The sequence below is a fragment of the Ursus arctos genome, unplaced genomic scaffold, assembly GCF_023065955.2.
Source record: "Ursus arctos isolate Adak ecotype North America unplaced genomic scaffold, UrsArc2.0 scaffold_4, whole genome shotgun sequence".
Classification (NCBI taxonomy): domain Eukaryota; kingdom Metazoa; phylum Chordata; class Mammalia; order Carnivora; family Ursidae; genus Ursus; species Ursus arctos.
Genome location: NW_026623056.1, coordinates 16040340 through 16057571, shown reverse-complemented (window position 1 = coordinate 16057571; position 17232 = coordinate 16040340). Strand labels below are relative to the sequence as shown.

General features: G+C 44.2%; 1 protein-coding gene across 1 annotated transcript in view; it reads left to right on the top strand.

Moving 5' to 3' along the window:
• The window catches only part of KLHL6 (kelch like family member 6), a 55291-nt gene that overhangs the window by 26869 nt on the left and 11190 nt on the right, over window positions 1–17232 (top strand). The window contains exons 3-4 of the mRNA XM_026497781.3: window positions 8846–9295; window positions 16102–16339. Coding sequence (XP_026353566.1) covers window positions 8846–9295; window positions 16102–16339 — 688 coding nt within the window. The remainder of the gene's footprint in view (window positions 1–8845; window positions 9296–16101; window positions 16340–17232) is intronic.

Here is a 17232-nt window from a genome sequence, read left to right as displayed (position 1 = left end):
GCTAATGAGAGATGAACCTGAATTTCGCTCTTGTCCGCTTATGCTAGCCTGTGTGTTCTCTGCTCCACATGCTGCATCCGTCCCTTGGCGTGAGGCCTGAAACAAGCCATGATCCCGAAGGCAGCTGGGGCCATCAGCAGCCTCAGAGAGGGCTGCCCAGTGGAAAATTCTGGGAACCAGTGGGGCCCTGTAACTGCGTCAGGGGGCGAGACTGGCACAGCTGTCACCCCTCATGCCTAACTCCCTCTGGGGAAACTAGGACACTTGGGGCCACCAGGTGTCCCCATCTCAACAGTGAGCCTGTGGCTGTCCACGCAGCATCTCTTTAGTCTTTACAGTTCTGTGTTTAATCTCAATGGTGACTCTTTTTTATTCTTAGGTATAAGTTACATTTAGTAAAATGCACACATCTTAACTATAGTTTTTTATTTTTTACATGTGCTTACAACCATTAACTGCCACCCAGATCAAGCTCCAGAACATTCTTGGCATCCCAGAATGCTCTCTTTAGAATCTGGGTTGCTTATATGGTTACAAGGGGTGTTTACAGAATGCCAGGTTATAGTAGAAAGAGGCATCTGGCCCAGGCTTACCATGGTTATCTGCATCATTGGTCCATGCTGGCACCTGCTGGAGCATCTGTGTTCCCATCAGTCTCTGTCTGATCATTGACACCCCCGCCCACCACATCAGCTGAAAATCCTTAGGCCCGCCTTGTTCTGGCCCTCAGTCCTTGTGGATCACTTTGCATTCTCTTTGTCCCATTTGCAAAGCCTCCTCAGGTCTGCCAGTCCTCTCTGTGGCTTCTGTGTCCCTCTCAAGGACACACAAGAAACTTCCATTTGCTCTCCTGTGCCAATCTGGAACTATAGGGAACTTGGAGCTACTGCCATAGACCCCCTTCGTCTAGAAACAACACATTCCAGCTTCTCTTCTGTGGCTGCTCTACTGGACTGCTGCTTTTCTGATTTCATTTCGGCAGTCAAGGCACACATTCTTTTGCTCTCAGATCCACAACTCTAAGGAGCCTTTTGCATCTCCCTTACTCTAGAGTTTGACCTGGGTTGGGAGGCAGGACATCATCCCAGGGACCCACACCTGCTTCTCACTCTATTACTAGACTCTTTCTCCTCTTTCTTCCTGGCCTGGGAATCAATGTTGGAAAAGCTGGCTCCTACATTATCATCCATGCTCCTACATGTACTGCTTTGATGCAAACTTTATGCCTAGACTTTTTGGTATTCTGGCTTTTCCAGTTCAAAGGGCCCAGTTATTACCACTAATTGGTAATAACCACTATTATAAATTCTGAAAGTGTATTTAGAAACTCAAAAGCCAGGGCGCCTGGGTGGCTCAGTCATTAAGGCGTCTGCCTTCGGCTCAGGGCATGATCCCAGAGTCCTGGGATCAAGCCCCGCATCGCTGGGAGCCTGCTTCTTCCTCTCCCACTCCCCTTGCTTGTGTTCCCTCTCTTGCTGGCTCTGTCAAATAAATAAATAAAATCTTAAAAAAAAAAAAAAAGAAACTCAAAAGCCAAAATTGTATTCTTTTGTCTATCCTATCACCCCTTCCCTGGGTATGAAAGCCTGGAATGCTCTAGTTGCTGCCTGTAGGTTGTAGAATATAGGAAGTGAGATATGGGTTTTAGTTGTCATGAAAACCAGTGTTGCTACCAGATTCTGACTTCTACTTCTATCTAATTACCACAAATTACTAACTATTTTCTACATGCAAGGTACTTTATAAGAAACTATCAGGGGAAATAAAGATAAAAGTTATGAATACAGATCACATTTATTTAACCGTTTATCGTATTTTTTCCCCTACACGATCCCATCTGATGTTGACAATATTTCTGTGAGTGGGTTGGCCAGGGAGTACCCTCACAGTGAGACTGCAAGGTGGGCTTTATTATTCTCAACATTTTCCAGAAGAGGAAACTGTGGTTCACAGAGAGTTCAGGTCATCAAAGAGCAGGTCATCAAAGAGTGAAGCTATGATCTGGGGCCTAAACCCAGAACTACTTTTTTTTTTTTTTTTTAAGATTTTATTTATTTATTTGACAGAGAGAGACACCGAGAGAGGGAACACAAGCAGGGGGAGTGAGGGGGGAGAAGCAGGCTTCCTGCTGAGCAGGGAGCCCAATGCAGGGCTCGGTCCCAGAACGCTGGGATCATGACCTGAGCCGAAGGCAGATGCTTAACGACTGAGCCACCCAGGCGCCCCTAAACCCAGAACTTCTGACCCCACATACCTGCCACCCACCACTACACCCAAAGCCTCAAAAGCAAGAATTTCCACTGAGCTTTCAAACCACAGAGCAATCCAGCCAGACCCCAGGGCAGAGTGCAGGAGTAGAAAAAAGTTCTGGGTCTGGAGGAGGTGGCATTGAACTGGACTTCATAGAATGAGTAGGATTTTAACAAATGGCAGCTGGGTTGGACGAAACATATTCTAGGCAGATAGAACTTGTAAGCAGAGGGGCGCCTGGGTGGCTCAGTCGTTAAGCGTCTGCCTTCGGCTCAGGCCGTGACCCTGGCGTTCTGGGATCGAGAGGTATCACCTGAGAAAGAGAGAAAGGGGCAGGGTTGGAAGATTACGAATAGTGGTAATTTACAATTTTTAAGTATGAAGACTCCTTTTTTTTTTTGGTGGGGGGGAAGAGCAGAGAATCCTAAGCAGGCTCCACTCCCAGCGTGGAGCCTGACACAGGGCTTGATCTCATAACCCTGAGTTCATGACCTGAGCTGAAATCAAGTCAGACACTTAACCAACTGAGCCAGCCAGATGCCCCTGAAGACCCCTCTTTAACATCAGTACACACCTCAAAGGAGAACAATTTTACTTTTCATAACTACTGTTTGAGAAGAAATTCACAAACAATTCACAACAATTTCAAATGATTTTGATTTGTTAATCTCATCAACAAAGTATATGCTCTTCACAAACACTGATTTGTTGGGACTTGAAGGTAAGAATACCAATGTCTTTACACACCCTTTGCAATAACTGTAAGATCACTTGGGGACTCTGGTCAATGGAATTGCTGATTTGGGCCAAAACAGGGCTTCAGTTTTTCTGGAGTGGATTTGAAGGTACCTCTAGGGAGATGTGGAATTACACTGGTTAAGTCGTTAAGACCCATATTCTGGAGAGCATGAAGGGAAGCAGAGGAAGGGCAGTGGAGATGGGGAACAGGGGGTACATTCTCATTGAGGCAGACACTTCTCATGGGAACTGCAGCCATGTCTCAAGTGGTTTCTTTGATTGTATTTTTAGTCTCCCTATTCGAGAGTCAGGTGCCTGACTGTAACCTTTTGCTCACATGTCCCCTCAAACAGGAAGCTGGCTGGCTGTTGCCATTATCTGTCATAGCTCAGCTTTAATAAACAAGTTCATATGTCATTGGGACAGGCTGAGAAAGAAAATCTATGCTAAAGTCCAAGTAATCTTGAATATGAAGAAGCAAAAAGCATATATATTGTAAAGAAAACAATTTCTTGTTCCCATGACTGCCCTGCACACCAGCAGTTTCCCAGCCACTGGTTAGGATGCTGTCTACACCCCTCATGTTCAAAAGTGTTTCTTGAAGCATATTTTAGGGGGAAATGTAGGCTACTTGGAGATCCCCGCTACCCTTGTCCTCATATGGTCTCTTCAGACTCTCCTGGAAGTTTGTTAGCTCAACAATGTGACAGTTACAAAGGCAGTGTGATGGCCAGTGAGAAGAGTGAGCTAGCCATGACCTTGAGTGTCATCTGTACCACCTAGTGGCTGTGTGACCTTAGGCAATGCACCTAACTCTTTCAATTCTCTATTTCTTTTTCTGTGCAAATGGTCTGTACTAATACCTACCTTATTATTACTTACTAAATAAAATATATTCATTAAAAAATAAAATTTGATCATTAAATAAAAAAATAGATGGGAAAGTGTCTAGCACAGATGTTGGTACATACGAGGTATCCAAAAACTATTTTCCTTCTCTCTCTTTCCTTCCCTTTTGGCAGAGTTTGTGCTAGGTGCTATTGGAAATAAAAACACAAGTATGACCTAGAATCTGCCCTTGAGATGGTTGACCATAGTACAAGGGAGAAATGTAATCATGCTCCATGGAGGGGCAAGTGAGTTGCCCAGTGGAGCACAGAGGAGGGAGGAGTTGATTCCATGTTGGGCAACTGGAAAAGCCAAGAAGGAGGGGAAGTGGTTCTTGAGAAAGAACCTCATAAATGGGTAGGATTTCTCCATTTCTTTTCCCTTCCCTTTTATTTCATTCTCCTCCTTTCTTCTTAAGCAAGTATTGGCCCAGAATTTAAAATGTCCAGCGGCAGGGAAGGCTTAAAGCACAGTCTGGTTAAGACTCTCTGGTCCTGTCAGCCTGGTTCTCCCTCTTGTGTTGGCTTTGTCCTCAGGTTCATGGATACTAGAGAGCAACTCACAGTGTCTCTTGTAAACTCAATTTCCAGAGAATTGCCACACGTGCAAACAAATGTTTGCACACCATTGTAGGAGTTCACACACTCCGGAACCCATTGTTGGACCCAGATTTAACACTCTGAATGAAGAAAACAGCCCTGTGTAGATAAGGTGATGGTCATGGTACTCTTCCTCCCCCCCCCTTTTTAGGTTAACTTGAAAGGGCCTTTTAAGTTGAAATTGGGGTGAGCTATCCTGAGTCCTTTCTTAAAAAGTGGAGCTCTGGAATCCAATTTCCCTGAGCAAGGAGAGCAGGATTTTAACATGCTGTTGAGGGAGAAAGCTGGTCCAGGCTGATGAAACAGCATGAGCACAGAAAGGCACTGTGACAGGCAAGCTTAGGAACATTTGGGGAAGGTGAGCAGACAGGTCTGACTGTGGAGGGGTTCCATCAGGGCAAGTCGTGGTGACAGTGCACAGCAAGGGGTAAGAATAAGGCTATGTCTTCACTTTCAGACAGCGGAATCACTGAACTTTGTTACATAGCATTTGTCACAGTTACAATTTGACAATTGTGTGATTACTCGATTAACGTCTGCCTCCCCCCGTGGTCTGTCACGTCCAATGAGCACAGGCACTGTGTCTCTTTCTCTTCAGCTCTGTACCCCCAACACTGGTTGATGGCTTACTACATAACAGGTGTTCAATACACATTCTGGAAATTAACAGGTGGATGAATGGAGGGATGAATGGTTTCTGGGTGGGGAGGGACACTCTGAATCAATGTTTCTAACAACTGTGAGCTCGAGTTCTTGGTTTGATTCTTTTTCATGGTTTCCTTCTTTGCTCATCAGTAGTCATCAAGCAGGGGTAGGAATTAGCACCTTGTCGGCCAAGGCTTCCTTTGGGCAGATCAGATAATTGGAGCTCTCCTTGGTGAAGTGTGCAAATCATGGTTGACCTCTGCCAAGCCCTTGTCCTGTGCATACACTATTTGACCTGAGGTAGCTTGAAATGGTCTAAAAACATGCATTTTTGGAATCAGATAAGACTGGCTCAAATTTTAGTTCTACCTCTTACTAGCTATAAGTTCCTGAGGAAATTGCCTCACTTCTCTGGATCTCCTTTCCTCACCTATAAAACAGGAATGACAATAAATATCTACTCTATAGTGTTGTAAGGATTAAATTATCCAGGTGATATAAAGGGGCTGGCACATAGGAGGTGTTGTTTTATTTTTTACATTTTATTTTATTTTCTCATTGTGTACTTGAAAATTGCAAGGAAGTATTTATTTTATTTTTTCTGATTTTAAATCAACCTCATGTTGGGGCAGTTTGGTGGCTCAGTTGGTTGGGCGTCCGACTCTTGATTTCAGTTCAGGTTATGATCTCAGAATCATGGGATCGTGCCCCACTTTGGGGTCTGCTCTGGGCGTGGAGCCTGCTTGGGATTCTCTCTCTCCCTTTCCCTTTGCTCCTGCACCCTCCCCCTACTCCTGTGCTCTCTCTCTCGCTTTAAAAATAAAAAAAGAAAAAATAATAATAAATAAAATAAAAAAGCAACTTCATGCTCAGTGTAGAACATTTGTTCTTTTTTTTTTTTTTTTTTTTTTTTTTAAAGATTTTATTTATTTATGTGACAGAGAGACAGCCAGTGAGAGAGGGAACACAGCAGGGGGAGTGGGAAAGGAAGAAGCAGGCTCATAGCGGAGGAGCCCGATGTGGGACTCGATCCCGGCACGCCGGGATCACGCCCTGAGCCGAAGGCAGACGCTTTAACGACTGCGCTACCCAGGCGCCCCTAGAACATTTGTTCTGAACAGCAAAGTCTAAAAGACAAATTAATAACTTTATCAATAAAACTGCATTTGAGATAAACGTGGATAGCATTTTGGTGTGTTACCTTCTAGTATTTTCTCCATTCATGAGAAACTTAATTTTACTTATTTATTTTTATCAGAAACTTTATTTTAAATAGAGAATTCTAACACATGGCACACAAAGCAAGGAAGTACTAACAGGTGAACAGTGAAAAGTAAGTCTTCCCCTCCACCCCAACCCCCGCTACCAGTTCCCCTCCCCAGACTCAACCACTGTTACCAGTGGTTCTTAGGCGGCCTCCCAGTGACAGTTTATGTATTTAGAAAATCTATTTAATTTTCATATCATCTTCTTCTCACACAAACACTGGAATCATGTACGTGCTCTTTGGACTGGAGGATGCCACAAAAGTGAGTTCCCTTTCAGTGCTCATAGACGTCTGTGGGCAGGGCCACATAGGGCTCTGGTGACAGGTTCTGAGGGCTCAGCAAGGCTTGGTCTCGGTTGTGTATTTTTACTCTTTGAACTGAAAATCTGCAAACAACTAAACAGGTGTTAGAATTCTCAGTCTCAACCGTTTCTACAGTTGCTCATGCGAGGAGTAGATCTGCAGGCAATGGCCAGGGCCGGCAGACAGGGTGGTCTGAGGCCGAATTCAAGCTTCTCCAGCATTTCATTGACCCTCAGTCAATGTTTTCTAAACTGACGACTGGAATGAGTGTTCTGACATAGAAAGATAGTATGTTGCAATTGGGATTGACCCAAAAATCAGAGATGTGTGCCCCCTAGAATGCTCTGGAGTGAAGGCCAGAGCCTAAATCAATATGGTTCACTCTAAGACCAGTTCTACACCAACCCCCACCCTTCAGGCCCCACACCCCTGCTACTCTCAGCTCGTCACTGGGGCATCTCCTCTGTAGTTTGCACCCCATCGGATGCAGGTCTGTCCCATCCATACTCTCACTGGACTATTTCACTGCCTTCAGACCAGCCCTCCCTGCCAGGTCCTCTCCACTCAGCATTTGTCTTTCCCTCCTGTTAAATAATGCATCAACCCAAGAACACTGAGAACTTGACCCTTTACTGGCCCAGTGGACAAGGAAGGCGGGATAGGAAATTGGACTTGTTCAAAGCTAAGCTCCAGAGATCAATGAATAAGAATGAACTGATGCATTTGAATATCGTACACCTGAAACTAATATAACACTGCATGTTAACTATATCGGAATTAAAATAAAAAATAAAAAAAGAACGAACTGATGCATTTGAAACACCTCATCTGTAAAATGAATATCAAACAATATAATGGATATGACAGTGTTTTGTAAATGGTTAACTGCTATATATGCATAAGGGACCCATATTTTTATAAGAATGATGATAACTTAAAACTAAAATATGGAAACCAACAATTTTACAAATGAATTTTTAACTTACAAAAGTGCTACTTATTCATTTTAGAGGATTTTTTAAGTATGTAAAAAAAAGTAAGGGAAATTCTCAGAGTCTTATTAGAAAGTGTGGTTCCTTACATTACATATACAGTATCTTCCCTTTCTCTCCCTATGAGACTGTGTCTATGGGAGGATTATTTTTCCCTTGGCAACAAATTTTGCCACGTGATTTGCCCTGGCCAATTAAGTATGAGTGGAAATGGCACGTACGACTTGTGAGCTGAAGTTTTAAGATCCTTATGAGGCTATGCCATCTTTTTTCTCCTCCTGTTACAAGACTGGCATATCTCAGCTAAGGGCTCTTCTGTCATTCTGGGTCTTGGAATGAAGACCCCTGTAGGACATGTAATGTGAGTGAGAAATAATCATTTATTCTTGTCAGCGCCTGAGATTTGGGGGTTTTTACTGCAGCATAAATTGTCCTAAGATACCTGATATACTGAGATATAATAACTGTTAGTATTTTGGTGTATACCCTTCAGTCTTTTTTCTATGCCTATATTCTATATTTTTTATAAAAATAGGATCTTAAGGTACCTATAATTTTGTGAAGTGCTCTTCTCATTTCATCTGCAAATATTTTAGTATATATCTCTAAAAGACAAGGATTCCTCTTGAAACATAATCACACCACCATTATCACACTTAAAATGAATACTAATCCAAATAAGGTCCAGACTTTGCACCAGGTTGATGTGTCTCTTACATCTCTCCTCGTTTCTAGGTTCCTCCTCCCCATCTCTCTCTCCTTTACCCTTGTGATGTATTTGTTGAAGAAATTTGTTTCGTAAAGTTTCTCACAGTCCAGACTTCACTGATTGTATATTCCCAAGGTGCCATTTAACGTGTTCCTCTTTCTGCTACATTTCTCGTAAATTACTGATAAAATAAGAGGCTTGATCGGATTCAGTGAACAGATATTTAAACTCAATACATTGTGAACATTTTCTATATCATTTAATATTCTTTTACATGTCATAGCAATGACTACAGAGTTGTCAAAAAGAAGAATGTACATCATTTCTTTAGCTGGCCCCCTACTATCATTCATTTGGATTGTTCTAATTTTTTGTCACTACACACAACTGCTGATAAGACTCCCTGTGGACTAATGGGTCTCTGGCCTGATTTGCCTCCTTTCTGTTCTCTTAGTTCCTGCGGATGGTGGATGCCTGCGCCAGCTTCCTAACAGAGGCCTTGAACCCCGAAAACTGTGTTGGAATATTGAGGCTGGCGGACACACACTCCTTGGACAGTCTGAAGAAGCAGGTTCAAAACTACATCATTCAAAACTTTGTGCAGATTCTGAACTCTGAGGAGTTCCTCGAACTTCCTGTGGACACTCTGTACCACATCTTGAAGAGTGATGACCTCTATGTGACCGAGGAGGCTCAGGTGTTTGAGACTGTGATGAGTTGGGTCCGGCACAAACAGTCAGAACGACTCTGCTTGCTCCCCTATGTCCTTGAGAATGTGCGCTTGCCACTTCTGGACCCATGGTACTTTGTGGAGACGGTGGAGGCAGATCCTCTTATCAGACAGTGCCCAGAGGTCTTCCCACTGCTTCAGGAAGCCCGGATGTACCACCTTTCAGGCAATGAGGTGAGCTGACGGTGAGCGACCCTGTAGTTAAGCAGCGAAGTAGAGGAGTCAGCGGCCTCACAGAAATATACGTGAGCCTGGCTTACCAATCCTTACGGCATGAAGAAGAAGACACTGCGCTGTTCATGGTTTGAGTCAGGCAGTTCCAGAAGCCCTGGATTTCTGATCTGTAAAATGGGGCTGATCATGAACAGCTACTGGGAGGACTGAGTGAGATAGGAAATCACTCAGCACCCTGCAGGGCACATCCTTCCTCTTCCCAGTGTGTAAGGGTGGAGGTTGGCAGGGGTGACACACACAGGATAGAATGTGCCCTGTCCGGTCACCATCCCATAGGAGTACCGCTTTCCTAGTTTGCCCGCTCTGGAGAACCTCAAGTCTCTTGGATATCCTGTGACGTTACCTTGGTTCGGACTGCATTGTTTCCTCCCTGAATTTCCTCAAAACTCACCTTCCTGCCTTCAGTCTGGCCCCCCTCCAATTCATTCTTCAGCTGGATGATCTAAAACTCATGCCTAATTATTGTGCTCTTGGGCTTACCCTCTTCATGGCTCCCCATGACTCTGAGGCTAAAGCCCACACACTTCCTGCCTGAGCTCCCAGAGCCTCGCCTTACCTACTTCACCTCCCGCTCACTTCTCTAGTGCCGTCTCCAGCCTCTCCCTCCTGCTGGGCTCCTAATGTACTGCTTACAGTTCCCCAAAGTGGATGTGCTTTTTCATCCACTAATGCAGGTAATGCAGGTGCTGTTCAAGTACCTTTTTCCTCTCTCCATCCAGCTGACTTCTACTCCAGCTGCAAAAAGTTAAAGCATCACCTTCTTCAGAGACCTCTCTCACTCTCATAGCACCTGGTGCATTGCTCTGTTGTAGCACCAACCGCCTCATCTGTAAATGTCTCATTCTGGCAGCTTGTTATGGTCAGAAATATGTCTTATTGGACTTTTCATCTCCAGACCTTAGGAGAATCCCTGGTATAGAGTAAGCAATTAGTAAGTGTTTGTTGAATGTATAAGTGGGTACCAAGATGATGAATACACATATCATTTGGATGTACCTGGTTCTCCTTAACAATTTCTGAAGAAATGTTTTATTCAAAACTTCGTAACGACAAAAATAGGCTTAGTGGAGAGGAACAAAACCATCAGAAAATAATAATATAGGGACAGTGTGTTAAGTTTATATGCATGAATACACACACCTATATGCCATTGTACAATAGTTCTGGAAGAGGCTCCCAAACCTTCGTTAGGCCATTGATAGAAATCCTAGCCCCAAGTGGTTTAGAAATTATCTGAGACACCTAGAGCCTCCTTCTTTTCCTGTGTGTCCTTTTCTAGCTCTGTGTTGTCCTCAGATTTGCTGTCACTGATTCACTCTGCAAATACATCCTTAAATGTTTGGTAGAATTTACCAGTGATACTATCAGAATCAGGAGGGTTTTTTTTTTTTTTTAAGGTTTTATTTATTTATTTTAGAGAGAGAGAGAATGCAAGTCTGGGAGGGAAACGGACAAGCAGATTCCTCACTGAGCGTGAAGCCTGATGTCAATCTCACAACCCTGAGATCATGACCCCAGCCGAAATCAAGTCTGACGCTCAACCGACTGAGCCTCCCAGGCGCCCCAGGAGTTTTCTTTGTGAGGTTTTTAACTACAAATTGTATTTCTTTAACAGATACAGGGTTATCTATTTCTTCTAGAATGCACTTTGGTACCTTGTGTCTTTCAAGGAATTCCCCCATTTCATAGAAGTTGTGGAAATTACTGGCATAAAGTTGCTCACGGCATTCCTTTATTATCCTTCTAATATCTGTAGAATCTACAGTGATGTCACATCTCTCACTCCAGATTTGGTAGGTTATGTCTCTTCTTTTTTTTCCTGAGTAGTCTGGTTAGAGACTGATTTTTCAATTTTATCAATTTTCTCAAAGAAACAGCTTCTGGTTTCATTTGTTTTTAGGATTTATTTCATTTATTTGTATTCTGATTTTGATTATTTTCTCTTCTGCTTACTTTGGGTTTAATTTTCTCTTATTTTTTTTTAAGTGGAAGCTGAAGTCATTGATTTGAGAACTCCCCTTTTTTTCTAGTATCGTCAGTAATGCTATAAATCTCCCCCTAAGTACTCCTTTGACAGCATCCCATATATTTTAATAAGCTGTACTTTTACGTATGTATATATTTTTTGCAAATAAATTCTGAACACCAACTGTGTGCCAGATATGGCACCAGGCACTACAAAAACAGTCTCTGCCTTATGAAATTTATGGTCTGTCAGAGAAGCCAAGACACTAAGCGAATGAACGGTGATAAGTAGATGGATGGAGGGAGTCCAGGCAACCATATGGGCGCTGCCTTCTGCTGGGTGTGTGGGTCGCTGGCAGATGGCTCAGGACTGGGTATCAAAGCCCTCATAAAACTGCAGACAGTGTCTGTCTCTGCAGCTGCTCTCAGTTCAGCATTCAAAGTACAGAGTCTTGATCAACTACACTTCCGATATTCTAGCTACTTTTATGTCTGCTTCCTGTTTCCTAAGTCCCTGAAATGCAGGTGATAAAGGTTTTCTGCTGATATAAAATATCTCTGCTATGCGTTCTGCAAAACTGCTGCTATGAAGTATGTGCTCTGACTTTGGTATTTGCAGTGTGGGGGAGAGTGGCATTATGAATTTTGGATTTAGGAAAAGAGAGAATTCTGATAGCTGGAAGAGTTTCCAATGGCAGGACTTGGACTTTGCATTTAGGCAGGTCTGGGCTTTAATCTTAACTACACAATTTACCGAGAGAGTGTGACCTTGGGTAAGCTACTTAACTGCTTGAAAGCTCCGTCCTGACCTGTAACATGGAGATAATAATGCCTACCAACTGATACAATTGTTTTGAGAATTAAATAGGATAATGAATGAGATGTGGTCAGCACAGTGTCTGGTGCATGGTAAGGCCCCACAAATGAAGACTGTTCTCATTCTTTCTCAATTCCTTTATGGTGCACCATTTCTCACAACCAAGCATTTTCTTTCTCTGAAGCTAAGATTTCTTTTTTCTTTTCACTCTCTCTCTTTTTTTAAAAAGATTTTATTTGTTTTTCAGAGAGAGTGAGCACAAGCAGGGGGAGCAGCAGGCAGAGGGAGATGTAGGCTCTTCACTGAGCAAGGAGCCCGATGTGGGACTCGATTCCAGTACCCTGGGATCACAACCTGAGCCAAAGGCAGACACTTAACTGACTGAGCCACCCAGTTGTCCCAGATTTCTCTTTTCATTGTGTCCAAGGGTTGCTGCTTTATTGTCCTAAATTCTCCTCAGGGTTACTGAACTAACCGATCACTGTGATCTTCGAATTGGGGTCTCATTTCCAGTTCATTCCCTGAAACTCCCTGTCTGCTCACTGCTTGAATGATCTTAGGTTCCTCCAGATAATAGTGGTCGAAGTCTAGAGGCCACTCTCTGAACATGCTTCTCCCCTTAACCTTCCTTTTCCAAACTTAAACCCTTCTTGTCCTTTCATCATCTCCCTCTTTTAACCTTATTCCTCCTCTAAGCTCGTGGAGGTGGCAACAGTGGGATATCTTAGAACCCTAAAAGCAGGTGTCAATCTACATTTGATTTAGGAGTGGTAGCTAGTACCTTTATTGAGAGAAGTCTTTTGGGGTAGAGATAGTTTCCCCTTTATTTCATTGCCTCCTAAATTTCCAGCAACCACCTTGATTTATACCAAAGGCTGCTCTGACATGTGTGGTGTCGCTCACTCCTGAGCGAGGCAGAGGCTCAACCCTGAGGACAGCTTTGTTGAAGCAACACGATCACTTCTATTGGTCCGCTAGTATAGGCCCTGTTAATGAATAGTCAGCAAAGTGCAACTGTCTGTTCTATTTTTAACAATCTGAAAAGAAACTGATTAGGACTGATTGTTGCGTGTGAATCACTGGCAAACACTCTGTGTGTCTGCAACAAACTTGCACATCTCTGACTTCAAGACTGGCCCTTGTCACGCTTTTGGGGTTAATATTTTGTCAAATGTAGCTGAATTTACAGTTTGATAATAGTGCCACCACTTGGGAGTTCTGTGGTGCCAAGTGATAAGGCAGGTCTTAATACCCAGCAAATCCATCAACTAGATGGTTAAGTATTAGTTATCTTTTGCTGTATAACAAATTACCCCCAAACCTTATAGTTTAAGACAACAAACCTTTATATCTCACAGCTCACAGGAATCTAGGCATAGTTTTGTTGGGTGGTTCTGGCTCAGAGTCTCTCAAGAAGCTGTAGTCAAGCTGTTGGCAGGGGCTACAGTCATCTCAAAGCTCAAACAGGGTTGGAGGTTGGATCAGCTTCCAGGCTCACTCACAGGATTGTTGACAGGTGTCAATTCCTTGCTGGCTGATGGCTGGAAGCCACAGTTTCTTGCCATGTGGGCCTCTCCATAGCAGCTGGCTTTTCCAGAGCAAATGGCCCCAGAAAGACAGAGAGCCATCAAGATGAAAGCTGTAGTGCTTTTTATAACCTGATTTCAGCAGTGGTAGACCGTTGCCTCTGCTGTCTTCTGCTGGCATAGAAGCCTACCCTGGAGAAATGTCGGGGGGACAACAGAAGATATGAATACCTTGAGGTGGGGATTGCTGGGCGCCGCTGTGGAAGCTGGTTACAACAGTGATCTAGACTGGGAAAAAGTCTGTATCGGGTACTGGGTTACCCAGCTCATTCATTCATTCATTCACTCACTCACTCACTCACTCACTCACTCATTTGGCAAATGTTTATAGAATCCCACAACCGCCAAGCACTGTTCTTGGTGCTGAGGATCCATTGGAGAATAAGGACTTTTTCTGTCATCAGGGACCTTTTAGTAAATTATAAGGAAGTAGGAAAAGGGCTGTGATGGGGAAATTCAGGACTGTGGGAACATGTGTAGAAAGTCAAGAATGGCTTCTTAAAGGAAAGGACAAAGGGAATAATGCCAATGACTTAAAGGGTAAATGGATGGGGAGGTGGTGTGGGAAATCAAGGACAGATATTATGGGGGGATCCAGATAGCAGATTAGGAATGCAGGGGTTTCAGTCAATGGGAGCAGAGTCTTCCACAGCCCAGGACTCAGAAATGGGGTGCCAGGCTGAGAATCAGGAGTAAGATCCAGTCCCCTACTGGCCAGCAGGCTATTGAGGCAGGAGGGCAGCCACTGTGAAGAAGATGGGGGGCTTCAGAGGAATGCTGAGGCCTGGCTTTCAGAGCTGGAATAAAGGTCACTCAGGGACCAATTCTAGGAGGCTAGTGCTATCCTCTAAGCATTACTCCACAGTCCCTAACCCTTTTGAAAGGACCAGATTAGTGCTAAAGGTTGCATTTCAGCTGTGGAGAGGGGAGATTTAGGGGCATGAAGTAGGGCAGATAATGGGAAAGAAAAACACAGAGTGGCAAAATTTGTCTTAGCTGGCAGTTCATTGCTCAGATCCTGTCCTGCCAGCTTGGTTTCTTATGATGCTTCCAAGTTCCCAGGACCACCCCTCCAACCCTTATCCCAGCTGTCTTCTCCACTGTCAGTGTTCTCAGATTGTGCCCATTGCCCCACACATCCCCCTCTTCTTTCTGCCAACCTCCAAAATAGAGTCCTGTGACACACTTTATGGCCATGAATTGAGGGTGAAAAATTTACCGTATCTGTCTCTTTGGTACAGAAAACCAAAGTCTCTTAGAGAAAAGTAGGGGTTGGGTGTTGGCTGGTCTGCTTACCTGCGACCATTGATTGGATTCACCACTTGAGGGGGCAGTTTTTGCTACTGTAACTTGTCATATCGGTGGTCAAGATTGAAGTTTCAAAGCCTGTGTGAGGTCAGTCTGACCTTGCAGGATACTTTGGTCATTGGGAAATGGATGCTGTCTCCCAACAGCCCACCTGCAGAACCTTCCCCACTGAGCCCAGGGGATAGATGGAACCAGGAGGAGGGCAGCTCTCCCTTTTCCCTAATAATGCCAGTATGACATCTCTAGCTGTTCCTACTGCCATGCCTGTCTGTTAAGGGCTGTGCCTATGCCAGGTCCTCTGCTCATCTGTCTACATCACAACCGCATGAATGCTCACAATGACTTGATGACACGGAAGTGATCACAGGAATTTATGGAGATTGTGTTGCTTCTCCAAGGTCACATAGCCACGGGTGGTGAAACCAGGACCAAATTCTAGTGTTTTTGACTTTCAAACCTCTGTTTTTTCAGCTAGGCTTAAATGTTTGTGGTGTGTATTTCTTTGCTTGTTAAGGATCTGAAGGGTCATATCTTTGATGTTGGGACCCAGTCCTCCAACGTCCCTGGCCACACCGTGCCCTAAGTCTCTAAGTGCTCTTGTGTGCCTACTGTCAGGACTTCTCTTTCAGAAGAGGCCTGGTGGTGAGCAAAGTCTGGGATAGCATTAAGAAATTGAAACCATAAGGGGGTGGAAGGTGGCGGGAAATGAAATTCCAGGGTTCAAGCCTTTAGACTGGGCAGGAAGGGTGAAGTGCATTTGATGGTAAATGGACCTGGACTTCTTAGGATAGCAGCGAAAACAACAGTAGGTAAACTTTGTTGAGTATCTATTATACACCGGGCCCCTTGCAGGCCAGACACACTACGTATGTGATACCATTTCATCCTCACCACAGACCTATGAGGTGGTTACCACTAAAGTCCCCGTTACACAGATGATGGAGCTGAGGCTCAAAGTGAGGTCACTTGGTGGCAGAGTTGGGAACTGGGCTCTGCTCTGTCTGGCTCCATAGCCTGGGCTCTGAACCTCTATGTCATCCTGCCTTTATGTACTCCCATTGGTTTTCCAGATCATTTCGGAGCGCACCAAGCCCAGGATGCATGAGTTTCAGTCTGAGGTATTCATGATCATTGGTGGCTGCACGAAGGATGAACGGTTTGTGGCGGAGGTTACCTGCCTGGACCCCCTGCGGCGCAGCCGCCTGGAGGTGGCCAAGCTCCCCATGACGGAGCATGAGCTGGAGAGTGAGAATAAGAAGTGGGTGGAATTTGCATGCGTGACATTAAAAAATGAGGTCTACATCTCAGGTAAGCAGGAGCCACATGATGCCAAAGCAAGTCCCCAGTGGCACTATGTACTTCCTGAGTGAGAGCCAGGCAACCGACTTAGAAGAATTACTGTGAATGGCGATGGTCTAGCCCTGGCAGGGTCAGCACGTGGAAACCAGGAGCTCAGGTGGTCTTATCTTGGAAAGCACATTCTTACTTAATAGACGCTAACCTGTGAGCAGTATTGTACTATGATCTGGGGGAGCAGGCAGACAGGTCCGGTCCTTCATGGAAAAGGAAGAAGGAAAGTGATACTGGAGTTTATTTGATATTTGCTAGAGGTGTAGGACACTGAGCTAGACACTGGGAATACACCCAACCTGAACCCTCATCTCAAATACACTGTCATATTTTTGGACGCTCCAGTAGCACACAGTACTTTGTCATTTCTCACTTCTAAGTTATTTGCGTATTTACAGTTACACTGCACCTGACTCCCATTAGTCCTTAAATTCCACGGGAGTCAATACTGTATTGCCAGTTCCTAGCACTGTGCCTGGCTAGTAGTAAATGCTTAATAAATATTTATTAAGTGACAAAGTCTCTACCATCTTTACAGCACAGTAGATGAATTTACACTTTGGTGGTATTTAATCATTTGTCTCTCACATTAACTCTTTAAGGTAGGTGATTTTAATCTCCAGGTTACAAATGGAGAAAATGCAGTCTCTGAAGGATTATAGAATGTATCTGAAGATAGGTCACACACTGGTAAATGTCAGGCAGGGTCTCAACCCAAGTTCTCTGAGTCCCATTCTCTCCCCAAGACATCAAAAACCACCTAGCTCTTCTTGGGGCCCCAAGGGAGGAGACAAGCCTCCCTTGTCCTCTCTAGGAGGCTTTTCTAATCTGAACTTGTTTGGGGAAGAGCT